The 25,030-nt window shown below is 40.9% G+C and overlaps 1 protein-coding gene across 8 annotated transcripts in view; it reads right to left on the bottom strand.

Annotated features, from left to right (window-relative positions):
- MPDZ (multiple PDZ domain crumbs cell polarity complex component) overlaps positions 1 to 25,030 on the bottom strand; it is a 3,829,210-nt gene that overhangs the window by 1,886,463 nt on the left and 1,917,717 nt on the right. For all 8 annotated transcript variants that reach the window (XM_044061234.1, XM_044061239.1, XM_044061240.1 and 5 more), the window contains one exon: positions 935 to 1,133. In XM_044061234.1, coding sequence (XP_043917169.1) covers positions 935 to 1,133 — 199 coding nt within the window. The remainder of the gene's footprint in view (positions 1 to 934; positions 1,134 to 25,030) is intronic.

Below are 25,030 nucleotides of genomic sequence, written 5' to 3'. Positions count from 1 at the left end.
ACTGTTATACCCCAAGCAGACTGCAAAGAATTTTTCCTTGTGAAAAAAATACTGATTGTGAATGGTATAAATCTTCCAAAATAGAAGGGGAAGAGTATTTATTTTGCAACCACTTGAGCATTACCTCCCTTTTACTAAAAGGGAAGAAGGAAAATATAAACCTCTACTGGAAATGCAACAAAAAAGTGACTCCCTAACCTCACCTAGCTAATCTGAGGCCATCTTGCATGGAAGTCTAAAAACAAAGACTCTAACAGTGGATTAAACTTTGAAAGTTAGAAAGCTGGACAAAATAATTTTATTGAAAAAAGGTAAAACATATTAAGAGCTTTAAATCAAGAGTCATCATAAGCATACTGACAATCAGGACTAGGGAACTAGGGTGGCTGAAACCCCACAACTCAAAAGCCAGCATCATGAAACTGCATATAAAAGCAAGACAAGGCTGAAACGAAGGACTAAGAACAACCCTTGCTATGGCTCTAAATGGGATAGCAAAAGCTGCAGACAATACAGCTAGTCAGTAAAATTCTTGAACTAAAATCTGTGTGATCCTAGTAGAAAAACAATTAGTACTAATGGTATGCCCTTTGAATAATATACCAGGCAAGATGTAGATTTGAAAAATCAGGCTATGACTACATGAATGGCACACATCTGAGACAGCTTTTGGCAGTAATTCGGTACGACCTGCAGTAGAATAAATAAATATGCACAGCTCTGTCTTACTGTGTTTCCTCAACAAAATACATTTCTAAATGATTATTTATAAATCTCTTTCTAATTATTATATAACTGACTTAGCCTGCTTGCCTCTTTCAACTGATACCCCCCCTCCAAAAAAGTTGCACATTACCTTACCACACTCAGACTGCTTTATCTACAGTAATTTGAGTTTATTTACTGCAAGGATTTATTTCTTTTTAGTGCATACCTTATATCAGGTCCAATCAGAGAGTGCCTCCTCAGCATTGCTCGAGCCTGTGCATTAGTTAAATCTGTGGTACTTTCACCATTAATTGCTAAAATGCAGTCTCCAACTCCAATTCTTCCATCTCGGCTGATAGAACCTCCATGGATGATACTGCGGACTATCATTCCTAAACCATCTTTATTAGCACTTACTGTCATTCCTTATAAGAATAAAATGGAGAACAAGTGTTACATATTAGCCTACATCACACTTCTCACAATTTCATGACATCTTTAAGGTTAACAGATACATAAAACATGTTCTTATAAAGGTACTACCTAAGACCTTTACAACTAACAGACCCACAGAGCGAGGAAAAACAGAAGTTATGTACTCACCTCAACTATGCGTCTGTGTTGTTCATTTTCATTCTTCCTCAACTGATGGGTCTTGGAGCTCGGAATTGGCTCAGTCACATTTATTTATTTATACTCTCAGATCCAGCTCTCGAGCTCCTACCTTTACTCACAATGCCCCAGAACCCTGTAATACCTCAGATCGAGTTTGCTGCCCCAAACACACAGAGTAACCCCAGGCTAATATAGAAGGAAAGCCAATAGGAAACACAGGGGTTCAAACATGAAACAGTAGCTCTGTATTCACTCACTATCAGGTCACTCTCAGAGGAAAAGGGAAGGGGGGATTGAGGATGAATGAAAATGGGCAACAAAGAAGCATTGTCATAGTGAATACATAGCTTTTACATCTGATGTTGTCATTTTCATTCATCCCTCGACTACTGGGACAGAATCCCCAGCTATGTGAATCTTGGTGACCTTAGTAGAAGTGTACTCTGGAGTACCACAGCACCAAAAGCAGCCCTGTTTCTAGAGAACAAATTCAAATTGTAATGAGCAATAAAGGTATGAACATTGGATCAAGCAGCTGCAACATAAATGTCATCAATGGAAGCTCTGGACCAAAAAGCAGAAGTAGCAGTGCCGTCAAGGATCTAGTGGTGTGAGCTTTGAGAGTTCTGGGCAAGGAAAGCCCTCTTTAACTGTGAACAAATGATGTGCAATCTGTTAACCAATTTGCTAAGTTAATTTTGGAAACTGGTTTTCCCAAACTGTTGGGGGGAAAAGAGATGAACAACTGATCTGCTTTATTGTTTTTCTGAGGTCTTTTGTTCTATGGAGATAAAACAGAGCTATTTGTACATCAAAAATCATGTATTCACCTTTGCTGGAGAAGTTGGGAAATTAAACAGGTAAATGAATGGCATATTTGATATTTGCATCTTAGCCTACTTTGGGCAGGAAAGAAGGCTTAGTTCATATGGTAACCCTATCTTTATGGAAAACCAAATAAGGGAATTTTGAGGAGAGTGCTTGGAGTTCAGACACTCATCCTGCTGAGGTAATAGCTACTAGAAAGGTCATTTCCAAGAAAGAAATTTAAGGTTAGATTTGGTCTATGCAGTAACAGCATTAGATCCCAGGGTGCAGTAGGGTCTAACTGGGCCTAAGCAAAAAAAGTGCCTTTAAGAAAATCTTTGCATAACTTGGATGAAGCTAGAGGAGAAGCATAGTGTCCAGTATGATAATTCAAGATGGCTGCTAACTGAACTTTGGTGGTAGAAAAACTAGCCCCTTCTTGAAAAGTAAATGCTAGGAAATCCAGGACAGTGGGAATATGGGCAGGAAAGGGATCAAATTCTCTTTCATGTGCCCAACAGGAAAACCTTTTCCATTTACTCTTGTAAATCTTCCTGGGATGATAATACCTGATGGACCAGTGAGGAAAGCCTGGGCTGTCTAGCCGCTAGAGGAATTAGAGAAACCATGCAGTTAATTTGAGGCCTGCAATGTCCTGGTGTGCTATCCCCAGGGGATGAGAAATCAGATCTGGACTGGGGTCCAGTATTCAAGGTGGACATAGATGAGACCAAAGAAAGGGGAACCACACTTGGAGAGGCCAAAAAGGGGGAATGAGGATAATCTTGCTCTTCATGAAGTGCTTTCTGAAGAAATGTAAACATTAGAGGTATGGGAGGGTAAGAGTAAAGGGGACCAGAGGGCCAAACAAGAACTAGAGCATCTCTTGATGACTCCCCAGGGGAGGATCAGGGCAAAGACCCTGCTCCACTTGTTATTGTGGGGGGAGGCAAACAGATCACAGCAAGGTTGACCCCAATGACAGAAAATCCTCTCCACCACTAACTGATTGACAGACCACTCATGCGGCATCAGAATGGATTTCCCTGGAATGTGCATTGTCATAAGAAAGTGGTTGATGAAGATCGCCCACTGCCACACTCTCACTGCTTCTCAAGGGGTAAGGATTGGGTTCTCCCTGTTTGTTGATGTGCCAAACCGGAGGGAGTCCTGAAAGCCCTACAATGCTAGGAGGACTACCCTCACCTTCAGAACAATGACATGCAAACTGGTCTCTTCTAGGGACCATGTGCCTTGGACTGTCAATCCCAAGAAATGTCCCCCCATCCGACTCCAACTGGGAGGCCTCCATGGTCACTGTGGCTACCGGGCGTGGAAACACAAAGGGGCATCCCTAACAAACTTTGTTGGATTGTAGCCACCAAAGAAAGTAATATCTACAACCCTAAATGAGTTTTATAGGTGAGGACAACAGATGTTGGAAGAATCAACTACTAAACAGTTAAGAGTCTACTGAAGAATGTGCATATAGAATCGATCTTTCGGGAGCAAGCTTATAGCAGCCTCCATAGAACCTAAGCCCTGGAGGACCAGACTTGCTGGAGACAAGGGCTGTGAAAGAATCTTCTCACTTGAAATATGATAGATTATATTCTGTTTGATGGAAGAAATGCTAACTGACTGTGGTGTCCAGGCAGGTGCCTATGAATTCCAAGACTGGATAGGTTGTAGATAAGACATGGCACAGCTGACTGTGATGCCTAAACACTGGCACAGTTGAAGCAGGTAGTCTCTAGCTTTTTCAAGGAGATGCCTGGTTGGGGTAGTGAGGAGCCAATCGTATAATTATGGAATCACTCTGAATCCGAGCAGCCCCAGGTGAGGTCCTACCATTGCCACACACTTGAACACCCTGGGGGCCAGTGCTGAAACCAAACAACAGGGCTATGAAGTGATAATGACGAGTCTCCGGCTGAAAACACAGATATCATCAGGAGCTTCTGTTCATTTTGATGTGAAAGTACGCAACCTGAAGACTGACACAGCACATCCAATCACCCTTTCATAGAAATGGCAGAAAGGACTGAACCATGAGTATCCAGAACTTGGAGTTCTTTACAAATTGATTGAGACTGCTGAAATCCCCTGTCTTCTTTGGCAGTAAAAAGAACCTTCAGTGAGTTCTGAATCCTCTCTAGTCTGGTGGGACCTCTTGGTTGACTTCTTTTGTCTAGCAGCTTTTGAATTTCTGCAGCTGCTAACTCCCGCTGATTGGGTGGAATGTCAAGGAGCCTTTTCTGTTTGGTTGGTGGGATTTGCAAGAAAGGAATAAATTAGCCTCTGGATATAGTTCTTTGCACCCAAGTGTTGTCTGTGAATTGTGTCCAGGCTTCTGGTTGTAGAGACAAGTGCCACCAACTGCCTCAAGAGAAGATCAGTTGGGCAACCCTTCAGTAGCAGTGGAAAGTTTTACCTGAGATGCTGTCTCAAAACCCTTGGTTTTGCAGGCATCCTCTGCTGTGAGGACGGCATCTTCCACTGAAACTCTCCCTATGCCTCTGGGAGAGGTTTCCCTCTTGAGTCCTAGAAAGGACCTCATGACTTTCGGAACCACATCTTTTTACCTCTTAGCTGATTCCTGGAAAAGGAGCTCTGTGGGGTAGAAAGAATAACTGTGTAAAATCTTACCATAAAAATAGATATCCTTCTTTTCCATATTGCAGTATTCTTTACATATGGGTTGTATTCCATCCTATAACCCGACATCCGGCCAGTATACAAATGCTTTTAGCCACTGCCAGTATGTGGGACGTCACACGTCTACTTTGACAATGTCAGCCATAAAAGGACACCTGCACATGCCATACGTAGACCATGAATGCCCCATGAGGAACAAGAGTCCTAAGAAAAACAATAAGTCATCCAGGGAAGTGACAAGATGCAGGGGGGAGGTGGGAGGGACAGAATACTGCAACATAGAAGAGAAGGACATCTATGGTTATGATTAGACTTTACACAACTATTCTACGTCCTTCTACTCAATGTTGCAGTATTCTTTACATATGGGAGAGTGCCATAGCTTAATTGGGACCTTGGGAGGTGGAAAGAACAGAGGAAGCCTGCAAGGAAGAATTCTCCATAAACCAATGGAGAGCAACCCTAGTGAACCCTGCTCTAGACCTAGAAATGGGGGTCAACTTGTAATGTTTGCTAAAAGTTTCCACAGAGAGCCAAGTAACAGCGTCCAAAATGTAATTAGTATCCAGCTACTTAAAGCAAGTCCAGAAGAAGCCACATATCTAGTGGAATGGGCTCTGACAGAAGTAGGCAAGGACTTAACATGGAAATCATAGCAAAATTCAATAGCCTTAGAAATACAAGATGAAACAGTTTGTTTAGAAACAGGTAAACACAGAGCCGTGGGATGAAAGGACACAAAAAGCTGATCAGACTTCCTGGCAGCTTTAATCTTGTCCAAATAAAATCTAAGTTGCCTAAATACATCTAGCATATGAAAACTTTTTTTCACAAGAGGACTGAGGAGAAGGAAAAAGGGTAGGCAGCTGGACAGATTGATTAAACAACAAGTTATTCATCACCTTAAACATGAAAGAAGGCTTGGTTTGCAAGGTGTTGTCTGTAAAGATCTTCAGAGGACCTGGTTGGAAGAGAGGATGGAAAATATGCAAAGCTTCTCTGATAGAGATGTGCTCACTCTTCTGAGATGGAGACCAGAGACCCTGAACCTTCCTGGAAACAAATGTTTCCCACCAGCCAGTGTCTGAAGCATCTGTGAAAAGCTGTTGGGAAGGCTGGGGCCAAAGAAGAGGAAGGCCTGGATTTAAAGAAAGCTACTGAAACACAAGAGGAACTCTGTTTTCAGGCAGGGAAAAAGAGGAATTATAACATCTAGTAAGTAAGCATGTTGGAAACCACTGAATTTTTTTTCATATGGAGCTTTGCAAAGGGCAACATGGGAATTGTGTACGCCAGGAATCCTAGAAGTCTCAGGAATTCTCTGACTAAGATGGAAGAAACAGTCAGAAGAGTCTCTATGAAACAAGTGAGAGACTGAATCTTGTTTGTTGATAGAAACACCATCATTAAGTCTGTCCTGAACCTTCACCCCAAGAAGATATGATCCTGTGATGCAATCAAACTGGATTTTTTTAAATGTATTGTGAAACCCAGTCTCTGAAGATCAATAACCTTCCATATATTTTGAGATAAGTGATCTAAATTGTTTGCCAGGAAGAGAAGGTCGTTCAGGCAGGGAAAAACCTGAACACCCTGGACCCTTAAGAAGGCAATGACTGGGGCCAAGCACTTTGTGAATATCCTTGGAGCAGTGGAAAGACCAAAAGGCAAGGCAGAAAACTGACAGTGCAAAGAATCCACAGAGAAACATAAAAATTTCCTGTATTGAGGATGGATGGGGATATGCAAATAAGGATCTTTGAGAACCAAGGAAGCCATGAAAGACTGAGGTGAAATGAGGGGAGAGAGTGCCTACAGGGACAGCATCTGGAAAAAAGGCACTTGCAGGAAAGTGTTTAAGTGGGACAGAACCAGAATTGGTTTCCAAGATGCTCCTACAGACAAGTCTGCCCATTGCCTCTCTGAACCAAAGGTACAGTTTGAATGGTACCTTGAGACATCAGCTGAGAAAGGAGTTCTGGAAACAGTTGCAACTGACTGGAAGGGGGCTGTGGAATTCCCAGTGGCGGCTGGTGACTTCAAATCGGGCTGCAGGAGGGGTGTGGTCAATCATAAAGGAGGAGCTATGCACAAAACCACGAACTTTAATTAAATACGCTGCCCTGGGTGGCAAACCATCATTATGAAAGTCCAATCAAGACAAAAATAAGTGTAGAAGAATAAAAATATTTCAATGCATTGGCTGCATGACAGCTTACTTAATATCTAGATGGAAACAAAAGGTTGTGAGGCATGAAAAAATAAATTACTTTTTAAATACATTACTGGAATGCCAGTCAAAATCAAGTATAAGAAAAACCAGAAGCACTCAACTCAAACCACTTCTCCTTGCACTGCAGTTCTAATTATAATATATTCAGCTTTATTAAAGTACCAAGCAACATGCTGAAAGTAGAAATCTATGTGATGCCCCACTTGTAAAAATGTTTCTTATCCAAAAGACCTGCTGCCTGACAACTTGTTTCATAAACATGATAAAAGTAAAAATGAAAAGCAAACAAGCAACAAGCTCAAGATACATTGCTTAAAGGATTACTGTACAGGTTATGGACCACACATGATTGGCATTCTGTTTAGTTTACGGGTAAAGCCTGTAGAGATGACTGGAAGTCTCCAACAAGTGTAATGAGCTTTTAAAATAATGGAATCCTGTCCTTTAATACCCAAGGCTTATACATTATCTAGTCAAGTATTCCTGCATGGCAACAACAGAAAGGCTTTCAATGTTGGCAATTCTTTAACAGTATGCTTATTAAAGCTTACTTGCATCTTACGATGTCAGACAAGCTTACCTTATGGTCATTAAAGCATTGCTACTTAAACACAGAGCAACAGGCACTTTGAGTAATAAGCATAAATCAACAGTACAAAATATGACAGAAACCAGACCATTCTGCAAAATCAAGGACAGATGAAAAGCCACTGTAGTACTTATGCAGTGTGTCCTCCCCATCCAAGGTAGATACAACTACTCCTTGCCTTGCTTGGACACATCCAGAGTCACTACATGGGGAGTGGGGTGCAACAAGCATGTCACAATTTGAAATCTCTCTGGCTGACTGTGATGGCCCTGACACATTTGTCATACCTCTCAACTTCAAGAGCAAGAAATCTGGACAAAGCCATACACAGAAGTGGGACAAAGGCACAACAATAAGGACAATTTTTAAATATTGCTCTAATAAACTTAGAAAGATAATAGAATAGGTCTTGCATTAGTATGAATTTTCTGAAGGGTATAAAATCTGAAACTCAAATGTCTGTCATTTTCTAACTTCAGTCTTTAGTGAGTTGTCACTAATTTGCCAAAAACACAATTTTATGAAAAATGGACCAAAAATGTGATGCAAAAATATAAAATAGACACACAATACAGCTTCTACCTGTCAAAGAAGGGACACTTTAATATTAGTACTGCTACCTTGAGCAGCTGACAAAATAAAAGAATCTACATGCATTTCAAGTAATCTATAACTTTGATTATTACAGTTATTTCTTAATTGTAAACCCTCCATGTTTTCTTCCAAAATTGCTATTTTGGAGGGATTATTAGGGGAAGAGCAACATTTTGAGCCAAAATTGGGGACAGTTGAGAGGTTGGCTATGCCTAATTCTATAAAGCAATTTATTTGCATGTACCTCTCAACCTGTTAATGCAGTAAATCTGAACAAGGCCAAATATATTGGGGCACATATAAACAGTACTAAAATTGCTCTTGTATAAATTGAGACAGTTGATAGAACGGCTCTTACTTTAACATGCATTTTTATGAAGGTTATGAAGTCTGAAACTTATTATTTAGTGACTTCTGGCAAATCATTTAGGAATTAAAACTACAAATTTTATGAACAACAAACCAAAAATAAGAAGCAAAAATCTATTCATTCTTTGAAAATCTGGACAGTTGGGAGGTATAGTTCAGCTGGGCCTGTCTGAGTTTGCTGCCCCCCCCTCCTGACAAAATAATGGTTGAACTGGAGCCTCTGCAGCCATTCCAATTAACCATTACTTGGCTATTTCACTCCATTTACCATAAACACTAATGTGCATACTGCTTTACTTCAATGATTGGACTTCATTTGAAAGTTTTATTTTGTATTTTACAGCACAAACATTAAGTCATCTGTTAAACAAAGCAATGCAGTCTCACAATGAAAACTTAGCATTAAAACTTCTCTGCCCTTGAAACTCACATTCATTGAAACAGCATTGAAACCCACATTCAAAGAAAATACATTTTGCCAGTGGCAGATAAAGATTAATTTTGGGCTGTTTTGAATCATAGGCCCTTGCATATGAAACATCCATGTGCTCTTTGATACACCTTCCTCATTGTACTAAAAATTATATTCCTTGTACAATACAGTACACTTGTTAGAGGGTGTTTTAAATTTGTTTTGAACATTTTTCCAGTAAGCAATGAAACAAAACATATGCACCCATAATGGCAAAACTGCCCAGTTGAGAACATTTATCATAAAAAAGTCTACTCAGACTTCCACAGTCCACCATTATTAGTAAATATACACAATTCTACAGTCCACCATTATTAGTAAATATGCACAATTCCACAGTCCACCATTATTAGTAAATATGCACAATTCTACAGTCCACCATTATCAGTAAATATGCACAATTCTACAGTGCACCTTTATCAGTAAATATGCACAATTCTACAGTCCATATTTAGTGAATTCAGTTCTTGCCATAGCTGTCAACCTTAGCACAAAAACCTGGAAGCCAATAATGGGGAATACAGTCCCAAAAGTAGGGACAAATTTAAAATATTCATCTTATAAACTTAGAAAATTGCTAGAAAAAGGTTGTGCTACTATGTATTCTGAAGAACATGAAGTTTGAAATTCAAATGCGGTCAATTTTACTGCGGACAGAACAAAACAATTTTCAGCAGAGGCGCGGATTAATACTGCAGACACGTCTTTGTAAAATGGCAGGGCATCAGAGCAAATCCACACAAACACAGAGAGGAGATGCAGACTCCACACAGAAGCCACCCCAACCAAGAATCAAACCAGAAAACCTATAGCTGTGAGGCAACAATACTACCACTGCACCATCAAATCTGCAAGGATTTAAACATTCAGAAACCTGAAGTCTGAAATTCAAATGCCTGGCAATTTTACTGCGGACAGAACAAAAACAATTTTCAGCAGAGGCGGGATTAAAACTGCGGACACATCTTTGTAAAATGGCAGGGCACCAGAGCAAATCCACACAAACACAGGCAGGAGATGCAGACTCCAAACAGAAGCCACCCCAACCAAGAATCAAACCAGAAAACCTATAGCTGTGAGGCAACAATACTACCACTGCACCATCAAATCTGCAAGGAATTAAACATTCAGAAACCTGAAGTCTGAAATTCAAATGCCTGTCAATTTTACTGCGGACAGAACAAAAACAATTTTCAGCAGAGATGCAGGGATTAATACTGCAGACACGTCTTTGTAAAATGGCAGGGCACCAGAGCAAATCCACACAAATACAGGGAGGAGATGCAGACAGAAGCCACCCCAACCAAGAATCAAACCAGAAAACCTATAGTTGTGAGGTAACAATACTATCACTGCACCATCAATTATACAAGGAATTAAACATTCAGAAACCTGAAGTCAGAAATTCAAATGCCTGTCAATTTTACTGCGGACAGAACAAAACCAATTTTCAGCAGGGATTAAAACTGCAGACACGTCTTTGTAAAATGGCAGGGCACCAGAGCAAATCCACACAAACACATGGAGGAGATGCAGACTCCACACAGAAGCCACCCCAACCAAGAATCAAACCAGAAAACCTATAGCTGTGAGGCAACAATACTACCACTGCACCATCAAATACACAAGGAATTAAACATTCAGAAACCCTTAAGTCTGAAATTCAAATGCCTATCAATTTTATTTAACATTTTTTAATCAGGACAGTCTGACTTGGAACAAATAAACAATTTTCAGCAGAGGCCCAGGAAGAAATAATGCAGACATGTCTTTATAACATGGGAGGGCACAAAAGCAAACCCACACAAACACAGGGAGAAGATACAGACCCCACAAAGAAGGAACCCCAGCTAAGAATCAAACCCAAGAACCTGCAGCTGTGAGGCAACAATGCTACTACTACACCATCAAATATCAAGCATTGCAACATTTACAAACCACAGATATTATGAGGAACAGATCAGATCGAATATGAGGTAAAAATCTGATTTTTTTTTACAAATGGTGGTGGGTAGGGAACTCAAGTCTTTAACACCTGCATACAGGGTACAGGGTTCAAGCCTGAGGCATTCCCTACCACACCACCTGGGGCATTTTCACACACACACACACACACACACACACACACACACACACACACTCTCTCCAGTAAAAGCACAAGCACCATACACAAACTCCAGTAAAAGCACAAGCACCATACACAAACTCCAGTAAAAGCACAAGCACCATACACACACATTGTAAATTAAAAAGCACAACCTCAATACAAATAAAAAGGCACCTTACCTGAATGAATGAATACATCCAGAACGTCCGTACATACATCCTTCCAGCATACTGAAGACCATCCCAATGCTCCTTCCCGGCTTGACAGAGATCCCTCTGGCTCTGTCCCGAGTCCCTGCTGCAAGAGGAGCAGTCCTATACTCCTGGTGGGTCTGTGCACTGTGTGCACAGGCGTCTCCTTGTGTCCTCTATAAAATATATTTTTATTTTTCATTTGTTTTTCTTTTTTCTTTTTTCTTTTTGAGGGGGCTGCAGTCCGGCAGCCCTATGCCACGAGCCGCCCCTGGGAATTCCTACAAAAGGAGGGAGATTCTTCCAAGTCATAAAATAACCTTTTAGGATAATGGATAGGACCCAGGCGTCCTGAGTGATCCTTGCCCAGGCTGGAAAAGAAAGAGAAAGGCGAAGACAAAAAGGTGTATGACTTGGAAGGGAAAGTTGATAGTCAAAGAGAACTGGGCCTGGGCTGAAAGGACTGCCGAGAAGAGAGGAGTGAAGAAGATGTTTTCAAATGATGGGATGTTCTAGTAGACTTCTTAGACCTAGGAGCAGAACAGGAAGCAGAGGAGGAATGAGCAGGTCTCCTAGCAAATGAGGTTTTGATAGGGAAGTTTCTATGAAATTAGGGACCAGGGAAACAAACAGGTGTTCGAGGTCTTGAAGCTCCTTCCCTTTTTTTGCAGAGCCTTAAATAAGTCTGCAGCTGCCGAGCTGAAAAGGGCAGACTTGTCCACAGGAGCGTCTAGTAACTCTGCCTTAATATCATCTGGTAATGACTGAAGTCTCAGCCATGAATGCCTATTAAGCTCAGAGGCAGAAGCAGCAGCTCTAGATGTTGCCTAAACAGCATCACAGCTACACTTAATGGAATGTCTAGTTACTTGAGAGAATGCAGCCAAAAGTGACAGGACCTGTGTTTTAATCTCAGCATCTGGCAAATAAGTTAAGGCCTGTGAAGCCTGAGAAAGCAAGGCTAAGGAATACCTAGACATGCCAAGTGTGGTAGTTAATAGCTCTGATAGCTAACGTAAAAGAAGTATATACCTTTTTACACAGCCTCTCAAGAATCTTGCTCTGTTTATCAGGTGGAAGAAGCCCGGCAGAAGGAGATAACTGGGAAGACTTATCTGAAGCTATGGAGACCACAGCTGGATTTCCAGTGGGACACTTATAGAGAAACCTGCAGTCATCTGGTACCTTATAAAATCCATCAGGCCTATTGGGAGCAGGACCCTGAGAGTCTGGCGTTTTAAAGGAGGAAAGAAACGCGTCTAGGAAAGCTGGAAGGACCGGATGAACTGCAGAGGGAGAGGGAACCTCCATCTGATGGAAATCATAATACCTGTTCTGTTCTTCAGAAATCTGGGAACAATCCCATTTGAAGAACTCCCTCATTTTATTAATAATCCCTCCAAAAGAAATTTCTTCATGAAGGAAATCCCCTCCATTGGATTCCTTCTCAGGGGATGCATATTCGAGAGGTGAAGTAATGTGGGTGAATACCGCAGGGAATCATAATCAGAGGAACAATCCTCAGAATCAGAGTCAAGAACCTGAGACCCAGCTGCCTGAACAAGAGAAGAAGTGACAGAAGGCACAGGAAGACAGGAAGTAGGTTTTAAGGCTATCAAGGCCTTAATCAGACCCTAGGAAAAGCCACCCCAATTCGACTGAGGAGAAGACGGGATGTTTTCTCATTTGTTTCTTCTTCGTGTGTCTTTCTGTGAGAGGGGACAAGGAAGAAGAACCCAACGTAGGCATAACGGCCAGCGTAATCAAGGAAGGATCCCTAATCACAGCAGCAGTGATGTCACCAAAGTCCTCTAGCACAACAAGCTGTGGTTCCCCATGTCGCCCAAAATGGATGTCTGCATAGTCTCAGATGTGCTGGGATCCACTCCTTTGGCACCTTCCGCAGAGGTACCCGCAGAAGAAGCGGACCTAACCTCCGACTGTACCACTGGGTCTTCACCAACCTCAAGGGGTACGTCCAAGGTAAAAGGCACACCAGAAGAGCCTTCAGGTTTCTGCTTACTCACCTTCCTCTTCAAACTCGGCTTGGCCGAAGGACACCTGGAACCCTCCATAATGTCTTTAGCCAGACATTTAAGCCACAGAATTTCAAGATACAGATTCAGAGCCGAAAGTCGGCTACGCATAGTCTTTAGGCACAAAGGCCTGACAGAGAGAACAGGATTGATTGTCATGACTAGGCCCTAAATAGAAAAGACAGAGGTTGTGGTTATCTTTATGTGGAATCTGCCTTCCATGCCTACACTTGCCCTTCCTGGATAAAATGAACAAAAACAGATGTCAGTAGCAAGAAAATAAATCCCCAGTGGGATACAACTGAAGCTGGTAGTGACTCACACAAAATTCGACTGCAGACCATACATAGGCGTCAACCTTCCAAATTGCGGCAGAAAAATTCTGGGGATGGTACGTGCGGACGACCTTTTATGACTGACGTTGTCAAAGCAGGAGTGTGACGTCCCACATACTGGCAGTGGCTAAAAGCTTTTGTATACTGGCAGGATGTCGGGTCATTGTGTGGAATATAACCTATATGATTTTCCTTCCAAAGAATACTGCAACACTGAATAGAAGAACATAAATGTACTCCCATGGCAGACAAGGTCTTCCCCATTTTGTTTACTGTACAGCCAGATGAGGAAGATCCATCACAGAAAGCAATGATGAATGAAGACTTGATTGGCTCCACAAAATCAAATAAGTGCATCCAGGCATGTTTCTGAATGGCTATGCCTGAGCCTGCTACCCATGCGGTACCTTCAGCTGCGTGTGAGATCAAACTCATGGATACATTACAGACAGACCAAAGGGTGGGGCAGTTGTGAATATACAAAAAACAAAACCACTATAATAAGGCGTAGACAAAAAAAATAAAAATAAAATTTGTGTCAAGATTTTTTATTCACTGTTTTCCTCCTCAACAGACTTCAGACACTAACAAGTCAACTTATTAATAAGAGTAGATTGTGTTTGGATTTATATGAATAAATTCACTCAAATTTCTAGTGAAAAAAATAACACTTTGTTGCCACTTTGTCACTTATTAGAGCTACTGTTAGAAAATAAATGTTTTCTGTTTAACAAGTACTACAAACAAAAGGGGTGGCAATGGGGTCAGCAGTGGCCCCTGCTTTTGTTAATTTGGTGCTAGGTTGGTGGGAGGCTTATGTATTAAGTTGTAGTATACTAAAAAGCAAAATTAGGTACTACGAGAGATTTGTGGATAACCTTTTGTTTATTGTTACTGAAACCCTGGAGGAATGTAAGCTTCTTGTGGAACATCATAATAAGGAGGTGGATTTTTTAAAATTTACCTTAGGGGATATAAGTTACAAAGTTACCTTTTTAGATTTCACTACTGAATGGGGCAGACGGAATAAGAGATCTGAGAGCTGCATTCATATAAAAGACACTTTTCGAATGGCTACCTCCATTTTAAAAGTAATTATCCCTACTTTATTAAGAAAAATATTCCAAGATGGCAGTTTATTAGAGCCTCAAGGATGATGATGAATGATATTATTAAATTTGAAGAGGAGGTTAAGTTTATAACGTCTCTGTTTGTTCAGAGAGGTTATAAGGAAGGCATTTCATTAGAAACAGCAAAATGAAATTATTGCTAAAAGAAAAGTGCTGTTTGAACTTGTTTTATTTAAACCTTTCTCCAAAGCTGAACATAAAAGAATTTGTGAAGTTGAAGGTGGGAGTACAGATAGAACAAATGCCTGCTTTTTAAAAATGTCAATTGACAGTTTTGCTATCCAGGATGTAATCACCAGCAACTGAAAAACAGTAGAGGATAATTCTGATTTAGCTAAAGTTATAGATATCACCCTTAAGTTTGTATATAAGAGAACTAACAGTCTTAAGGTTTTTCCACCAGGGACGGTTAAAGAAAAAGAAACCTAAAATGCGGGTTTTGTTCTGCGTGTAGGTTCATTTTTGAAGGACCATACATTCTTTTAGAACATATTTATTTATTTTTTTTATTTATTTATTGCATTTGTTTACCAGGAGTCCACTGGGCCTAAAAGATCCCATTTTCAGTGGAGGCCTGGGGAGAAAAGCTCCAACAAGAACACATATACAGAAAATATTAAACATTAACTGGTACAAAAGATTATACAGTGCTACACATAGTGATTACAGTAATATATGCAGAATATATACACAAAAGCAGGAATTTAGTTGGTTGCCAGATGAATTCAGAGAGGTATAAACAGAGACATATTAATCAGCATTATTGTACCACTATAAACAAGTGATAAAAATAATAATTATGGAGAAAATATCATCAGTCAGCAGTAGCAAAAAAGCACAGGAGTTTAGCTATCATATAAGGAGAAAGAGGGGGTTAGGTTATAGAGCAGGTACATATGAGATGAGAGACATATTAATGAAACTATAACAGTGCCAGGAAGACTTACTTGTAAAACAAGAGTGAAATAGCTAGGCTTCAAATGGCTCACAAGGGCAGTTAGCCTAGTAGTAATCTATGAACCTACAAGTTTTTGGTCAGGTTGTAATGCCTTTTATGTGGTTATGACCAGAAGTTTAGAAATGAGAATAAAGGAACATCAGTAATCTATTAGAATAAAAGATGAAAATAATGCTTTATATAAGCATTCTGTAATATGTAAAAAAATATAAAAAGTTCCTGTTTTCTGTGTTTGAGATAGTTTTACCAGACTTAAGGTGAAGTAACTTCAGGAATAAAGTTGAGGTTAAAGAAGCAGAATGGCAAATTAAGTTAACGGCACTTAGGTACCCAGGGTTAATTGACTCAGTTAACATAAAATGTTTTTTTACAAAATGAAAGATTAAAGGTATATAAGTGATGCTATTTATTAGGAACAGGTGTTTCAGTTTAGTGCTCATCTATTAAATATTTATATTTTTAGTTTTATCTATTGCTCTTTAAACATTTTGACATTTTTCCAGAATAATTATGTGTTTTTATTGGATGGTTTAATTAATACACACACATACATACACATATATATATATATATATATATATATATATATATATATATATGGGTCTACTTCATTTGCCCTAACTTCTGATTGACCGACACCCATTTGCCTGACACCAAATGACCGAAATTTCATTTGACCGACAAGTATTATTGGCAAGTAAATGGGATATGCCCCCTTCCCCACTGTAGTGCGACCCTGGAGTTAGAATATATAGTTAGGGGGATGTGGGGGGGGGCACAGCTCCTCGCAATGGGGGGTGTGGGGGGTGAAGCCCCCTACTTAATTTCATATTATATTGTTTAGTTTTGCTTTAATATTGCTTAGTAAAACAAATGTGCCCCCCACACACCCCCTAACTATATATTCTAACTCCAAAGTCGCACTACAGTGGGGAAGGGGGCATTTCCCATTTACTTGCCAATAATACTTGTTGGTCAAATAAAGTGTCGGTCAAATGAAATTGCGGTCAAATGGGGAACGACAAATGGGTGTCGGTCAATCGGAAGTTAGGGCAAATGAAGTAGATCCATATTATATATATACATACATATATATATATACATACATATATATATATATATATATATAGTGTTTGAATAAGCTAGTTTGTTAGTTTCTGAAGAAGTCTTTTGAGGACAAAAGTGTTGAACAAAATATCTTGACACTAATTCTGCTTTGATTTTGTCTATGCCTTATTATAGTGGTTATTTGTTTTTTGTGGTTTACTTTAATATTACCACTTTCAGAAAGGGCTTATTTTGCAGTTGTGAAGATAATTATTTGTACTCCTCCACAGACATGGATGAGGGAAGACATTTGGAGAATTTTTTAATCAAATCTCTCTGCAATCTAGTGATGTCTGACAAATAATTCAGCAACTGAACTGCAAATGTTGCTGAGGCATGAATGCGTTTTCTAAATCTGTTCAGCGCCACTGACTCTCTGTTAGGGGGATGACAAAAGAGCTCTTTTCTGCCAGCTCTTTTTTAGTGGCTGCTGCCACAACCACGGCATGTACAGGAACCCTCTTGCTCCAATAAGGCTTTTTTAACAGAGGCAAGAAATTTGTTTGGGTGATGAGGAATGAGCTCTATGGTATCCAGTTCCTTCCAATCCAGCAAGATACCAGATCTATAAGGTCATCAGCCAGGGAGGGGTAATCAAAGACGTAGATGGGCTGGACCTGAAGGCTTCCAGGAACACTGACTCCTCCAGGGAAGGGAGATCAGGAGACCATCCATCCATCTGGATAAGGATCTGTAGAATTTCCCCAAAGGAGATGTCTTCTGGTGGAGAACTTGGCCTCACCTTCATCAAAGTCAGTGTCTTCAGTGACAGGGGAATCTATGTGCCTCTTCCAGGGGGAACTTGTCAGTGGGATGATTTGGACAGATGCCAGAAGACAGGGGAAGTTCCTAAAGAGGAACTGTCTGGATGCTTGAATGTTCCAGCTGTCCCTGTGGGATAGCTTGGTGAGGCTCACAATTCAGACCTGATGTTGCTAGTGGAGCAGGATTCAAAGAAATAAGACTAGGCTGGACTCTCATGTGAGAGAGAAAGCCCTCTCCACCACAAAGAAGGTAGAAGGGTCAGCAGAAGCCATGGCCGGTCACACCAGAGCTGAAGCCCCAGGCGCTGTTGAGCCCCGACTCTGCTCAGGCTCCTTCCGTGAGGGAAGAGTCAGAACTTAGCTGTCCAGCACCAAAGGTCCAAGGGGAAGGGATGGCTCTGACACCCTTGGAGTTGAACACATCCCCCTGGATCCAGTGTGAAAGCTTCAGCTCAGAAACTCGTCCTGCTCTAGGGTATCATCACTAAACTAGTCAGGGATGTAGTCGAACTCTAAGACTTAGCTGTCTTCAGATCCAACACATCACCTTTTGGGATTCTCAGATACAAGGGCTCTGAAATTGCTGAATGGATCTGAGAAGGTGAAATAAGAGAAATGAGGAGTAGGTTGGAGGCTCACGGATCCGATGGGAGATGGAGCCAATAACATCCCCATTTGAATCTGAGCCCTGAGAAAGTTCCTCATCATCCTATCCACATCTGCTACAGACAGGCTCTGGGAGAACCAGACTGAGAACAAGGTGGATGGGAGAATGTGACATCCTCCTTGGTATTTCTTGGAAAGAAGGTGAAGGAAGCTGTGGGGAAACAGGCTCTGGAGATAAACGAAGGGATCAGTTTCTTGAAGATTTAACTGTCCCCACAGTTGGATCTGAAGGGGTCAGATACAATCTTTTGCATTTTGGCTGGTGGTTCCAAGACCACAGCTGGTTTCTGAGAAGGGTTGGAAGACCATTTTCTGTGTTCTTTGGTCTCCGAGGAAGACTTATGTTTCTTGGTGGGGGTTGAGGCTCTAAAACAGATGCAGCAGAAGATGTGGAAAAGGGAAGTAGCCCTTTCAAAACTAACTCACTCAAGGCCCTAATGTTAAATCCAGCCCAAATGGAGTATGGAGTTTCAAGGTAGGCCACTCACAAACTGTACACACACTCCCTGTGGGCAACAGAATCAGGAAGTGTTTATGTATATAATTTTATGCCCCATGCAGACTTTAAAGTATTTTTCTTCAGGTAGATAGCAAATGTTAGACGTGTCATGGGAAAGAAAGAGGTATCTGGGAATATATGCTTTGGAAGTATAATGCATTGTGTGTGTATTCCTGATTCTAACCCTTTGTATATCCCCCTTATTAACGCTATTATTCTACAAATGAATGCAAATGTTACCATTTCCCTCCACATAACATCCAGCTGACTCCACTGAATGCTATCTATGAATCAAAACCCACTAACAGTGGCATTTTCTTATACTGTGCTTCCCTCTGGATCAGTATTTTGCTATTAATATTGTCAAATGTTTGCCACCCCTCCACAAAATCACACTGATTCAGGTCTATCACTTTTGACAATACTTTTGTCATTCTCTCAGATAGTATAACTGGAAACACTGTATAATCATGGTTTAAAATTAAAACTGGTCTGCATGAAGCTGGGTGTGAAAGGTCTTTACCCTCTTTGGGTAATGCAGCCACCACAGATTTCTTCCAAAATGCTGGTGCTACCCCACCTTTTTAAAATGTTGTTAAACCCTTCCAGATCTTTGTCACTTTCTTCCCTTCTAACTTCTACTAGCATGCCCTCTGTTCTTTGTGTCATCCCTGTTGATGGACTATACATCAGCATTTCCTCCTATTTATTGATTATATATCAACATTTTTATCTTCACCCTTTCTATCTTGGCTATTAATTCATGGGGTTCAAATGCCTAGGCAGCAAGACATTTCCCTGGGGTACATTTGTTTGGGGACACATGGCATGGCTGAAATGACATTCAGCTGCACAGAAATATGGCTTTTGCCATTTCCCTGTGGGTAAAGAGAAGAATGCAGTGCCAATAACTAAATACACAGGGGGAAGATAATGGCCATGGCCCCCAAGGCCACATGAGATAGCAGGGAGTATGGCAGGAATCAGCAGCAGGAGGACTACTAGGCATGTCAGTGGCATTACGAATTCAGTAAACAGTGGACAGTGCCTTTATAATTAGTTGTGTGTGGACCACTACCCCCTTCACAGTGTCTAGGGAACGCTACCTAAAATGCACACTGGAGCATAAATGTGATTACAGTAGCATGCACAACTTCCTACATGCTACAGCAAACTTCTACATGTTGTAGATACATAAGCATGTACTGTACACGGAGCACAATACTCATTAATTCATCTGCTCCCTTGCACTTTATTAAAGCTGCGGGCATGGCAGTTTGTGCACATCTTTGCCCATAGGGAATTCACAATAGCCATACTTCTCTGCAGCTGACTGTCACTTCAGCCATGAGTCCCCAACCAAATGCACCACAGGGAAATGTCTAACTAACTAGGCACCTGAACTCTAATCCTTGAGACTCAGTTATCTCTGACCTAGGTATAGTTAAGTCCTCCATAAATATTTTAATTTGTGCCTTTGCTGGTTTCCCCATGCTTTTGCTTTGTAATTTTTTCATACAATTTCCAAAATATCTCATGTTTCTATATGATCTCTGGGTATGTTTCCTGTCAGTGGCCCCTATGTTTGGCAATAGCCTTTTCTACTTTTTTTTTGTCTAAGTCATTGTGATAAGGGTTTTTTGTGCAATGGAGTTAATAAAATAGTTGGTTGCTTAACAGCCCTTATTTCCCTTTAGCACACAGCAATTACTCCTCCCCTTCTTCTGTAATATATTCACTTTTGTCAAACCCTCTAAGTAAGTCCCATTACTTCTTACTCTCACCCCTTTCTTTCTTATTTCTACCATATTTTAAAGTCCATTTTCATTTTATCTCACTCCCTAGCTATCCCGTTTGAAGAAATGTTTATCTTCTATAATAATTCTTGAATCAGTTCTACACCCTACTCTTTCAAATTCCATCTTTTTTAGCAGATAAAGTTCTTCCATTGTTTCATTTTTACTTCATTACCTTGCATCTTTACCTTAGCTTTTAATTGTTGCATGATCTGAAACAGTTACTGGATGTGGTTCAAAGGTTACAATTAAATACCCATGCTCCTGTGAGAGAACAGTCTAGCCCAGTGATTGTACCATGGGGAATAACATTCAAATTCTGTCCAAGTTCCTGCTACTGAATTCACAGCTTCGATTCCAAATATCATATATTTCTTCAGAAATCTACATGTCTTGTTAATTTTTTTTCTTCTAGGGTCCCCTGATACATCCACACTACTGCAAATGGTCCCTGTCCCCACCTACAAATAATATTCCCTTTGAAAGTTTATTATTTCTCCCAAAATTCTCTTAAGGTTGGACTATCCCGCTCAACAAATGTAAAATAAATAAATAAAATAAATAGTAGTAGTTTTAGGTGGAATATAAAAGCATGTCAGAGTTGTCCTCCTTCCGTCAGTAACCCCTTGTTTTCACAGCTCTATCATTCCTGTTTTTCTTTCCCCTTCTATGAGTGCTCCTCTCGCCATCAGTATTATCACTCCCCTTTTCCGCTGTCCCTGATGCTCTGCTGAATGTCCGAGCTGAAATCCTTCATTTGCCAAATCTGCATACTCATTCAATCCAAATGTGTCTATTGCAACACAGCTATTTGCATTCTACACTTCTTAATGCAATTTAGTATTCTTTGCTTTTTGTATATACTTGAAATGGCATTCACATTTCATGTTACTATTGATAAAACGGTCTTTCTGATAAAAAAAAAAAAAAAAAAATACTTTTACTTGTTGCACCTGACAGTACTTTTGAAAATATGTCTCCAACTTGCAACTTACATGCGCAGTAATGCCTAGAAGCGGATCTTGTATACGTTGCTACTTATTTAACATTTGTTTACTGTGAAAGTCTGACTTGGAATGAAGACAATTTTCAGTGGAGACCCGGGGAGAAATGCACCAGGTGCATGTTTTTGTAACTCTAGATGAATTCTCATTTCTGAACCCATGTTACATTTCCCAGACTTTTCATTTCAACAGAAACAAACAAAAATGATGTTGACTTTTAACTCCCACAACCCCTTTTAACTCGTATCATCTACACAAAACTACATATCTTCCAAAAAAAGGGATGTTACCCCTCCTTATAGGGGCAGTTTCCCCATACAGACTAGACACACCCACAAGCTTTATCTATTCTAAAGTTAGGTTTAATCATGCTGAAAGCACATGCCAAAGCCTGTGTTCCATCTAGAAAGTACAGTTTTGTACCTACCATAAATGTAGATGTCCGATAGGTATGCATCTGCAGTCCTAACATATGGGTTGTCCTGCCTCAGGCAGCCCTTCGGTCGGCCGGATTCCAAAGTTTGGGTCTGGCCTCGGCTGATGTCGCACTTCACCCGACGTCATAGCTGCTGTTTATTGGGTATAAAGGCATCAGCCGACGCCATTTTCCTCAGTGTTTCTTGCCCCAGATGCCAGGTGCCCTCTAGTAAGGCTAAATTTGGATAAATGCAAATAATTCCAAACAGTAGAGAGCAAACAATAAAAAAAAAAATATATATATATATACATATATACAAACAAATACACCATAACAAATTCCCCCAGCTAGCTAAAAGATGGGTAAGTACCCTAGGAGTACCACAGAGGGGAAGGAGGGTGGGTAATCCTGACTGCAGATGCATACCTATCGGACATCTACATTTATGGTAGGTACAAAACTGTACTATGTCCTTCAAGGATGCATCTGCAGTCCTAACATATGGGTAGAATACCATAGCCAAACTGGGGGAGGAGGCACTAAGATAAAGATGGTGTAGTTAAGATCCCCTGCAAAACAGCAGTTGCAAAACCTGCTCGGGATCTGGAGTATAAAGGAAGATTGTAATGCTTGGCAAATGTATGCACGGAGCTCCAGGTAGCAGCTTCTAAAATGTCTTTGGTAGCCACTCCTCGTAGGAAAGCTGTAGTGGTGGCTGTAGCTCTTGTGGAGTGAGGTCTGATATTATCAGGAGTTGTCTTTCCATGAAAAGAGTAACAAAAACGAATGCAATTTCCTATCCATTTTGAGATTGTCTGTTTTGAAATTGCTTTTCCTTGCATTCCTGTTGCATATGCTACCAAAAGCTGGTCAGTTTTTCTGCTGGTCTTAGTTCTGTCCAGATAGTAGCGTAATTGTCTGTGCACATCCAAGGTATGTAGCAGTCTTTCTCCCCTGTACTGTGGGTTGGGGAAGAATGTAGGTAAATGAATCGCTTGGTTCAATGATACTCTGGAGACCACTTTTGGCATAAAGGTAGGGTTGGTCTCAGAGAGACTCTGTCCTGATGGAAGATAAGGAAGGGTTGTACTGCCATTAATGCCTGTAACTCAGATACCCTTCTTGCTGAAGTGATTGCTAGTAGGAAAGCAGTTTTCCAAGACAAGAATTGTAATTCTGCTGTTGCTGCTGGTTCAAAAGGGGGAAGAGTTAACTTTTCCAGCACAAAGTTGAGGTCCCATGTAGGTAAAGGTGGTTTCCTTGGAGGCTTTACATTTTTGATTCCTCTCAAGAACTGCCTGAGTAGAGGATGAGAGAAGACAGGAGGATCCAAGTTGTATGCTGCTGAAATTGCTGATGCATGAATCTTAATGGAGGAGTAAGACAGGCCATTATGGAACAGCTCTGCTAAATATTCCAGGATGTGTGCTATGTTTGCCAAAGAGACATTTTCACCCTTTGCTGCACTCCAGATGAGGTATCTTTTCCACTTGGCTGAATAAGTCTTCCTTGTGGAGGGTCTGCGTGCCTCCAGGATAATATGCTTAACCCTCTGAGATAAATCTGGGTTATTTTGTTTTATGCAATATTCCAAGCAGCTAGCTGCAGTGTTTTCAAGTTTGAATGTAGGATCTTGTAGTTGTCCTGTGTTAGTAGTAAGGGACATAGAGGTAGATGCCATGCGTGTGTCCGAGACATGCTTCTCAGTAGCGGGTACCAATGTTGTCTCGGCCAGTCTGGAGCTATCAGAATTACCGTTGGTTGATCCTCTTTGATCTTCAGTAGAACTTTGTACATCAAGGGAAGAGGTGGAAATGCATATACTGTCAGGTTTTTCCAGCTGAAGGAAAGGGAGTCCACCCTCCAAGCAAGTGGGTGGCATGCTCTTGTGCAGAATTTCTTCAACTGGTGATTGTGTGGGGAGGCAAACAGGTCTATCTGTGGTAGTCCCCATTTCTCTGTTATGGCTTTGAAGATATCTGGATGCAGCATCCATTCGTGAGCATCCGTGGTAGTTCTGCTTAAGGTGTCTGCTAGAGAATTTTCTTTTCCTGGTACAAATCTGGCCTGAAGTTGAATGTTGAGGTTCAGGGCCACATTCCACAGGTCCATTGCCATCCGGCATAGAAGATATGAATGTGTACCTCCCTGTTTGTTGATGTACCACATGACTGTGGTATTGTCCGTCCTTATCAGCAGATGACCCTGTTGAAGGAGTGGTCTGAATGCCTGGATCGCATATTTCACTGCCAGCATCTCCTTTAGATTTATGTGTAGATTCAGCTGGTCTTGGGTCCATAGGCCTTGTATACACTTGTCCACCATGTGAGCCCCCCATCCTAGGTCTGAGGCGTCCGTGGTGATGGTCTGGCTTGGCTGTGGTTTGTGGAAAGGCAAGCCTCTGTTCAACTGACAGGCCTGAGCCCACCACAGGAATTCTTGCTTCAGGCATGGAATTTTTGGAATCGGTCTTCTAGACTGTGCTGGTGTTGAGACCATACATTCCTTAGGTACCATTGTAACTTTCTCATATGTAGCCTGGCAAGCGGAATCAATATTATGCAGGATGCCATGTAACCCAGGGCTTGCAGGACTTTCCTTGCAGTAAGCCGAGTTTGTTTTGTTAATGACATGAAATAGCCTGGTAGTTGCTTTTGTTTTTCTTCTGTGAGAAAGGCCATCTGAGTTGATGTGTCCAGTTCTGCTCCCAAGAATGTTATCCTTTGGGATGGTATTAGTCTTGACTTCTGCATGCTGACTGTGTATCCCAAGGCTTGCAACAGTTGTATGACATTTTCCAAATCTTTTGTTAATTTTGCCTTGTTGTCCGCTTGTATTAGGCAGTCGTCCAGGTATGGGTAAATTTGAATTCCCTGAAGCCTGCAATGAGCAATTACTGATGCCAGGCATTTCGTGAATACTCTGGGCGCAGTAGATAAGCCAAAGGGCAATGCTGAGAATTGATAATGCTCTG

This window comes from Protopterus annectens, chromosome 2.part0 (assembly GCF_019279795.1).
Source record: "Protopterus annectens isolate FY-2018-M chromosome 2.part0, PAN1.0, whole genome shotgun sequence".
Taxonomy (NCBI): domain Eukaryota; kingdom Metazoa; phylum Chordata; order Ceratodontiformes; family Protopteridae; genus Protopterus; species Protopterus annectens.
Note: the sequence above shows the minus strand (reverse complement) of the source record. Positions and strands in the feature narration are given on the sequence as shown.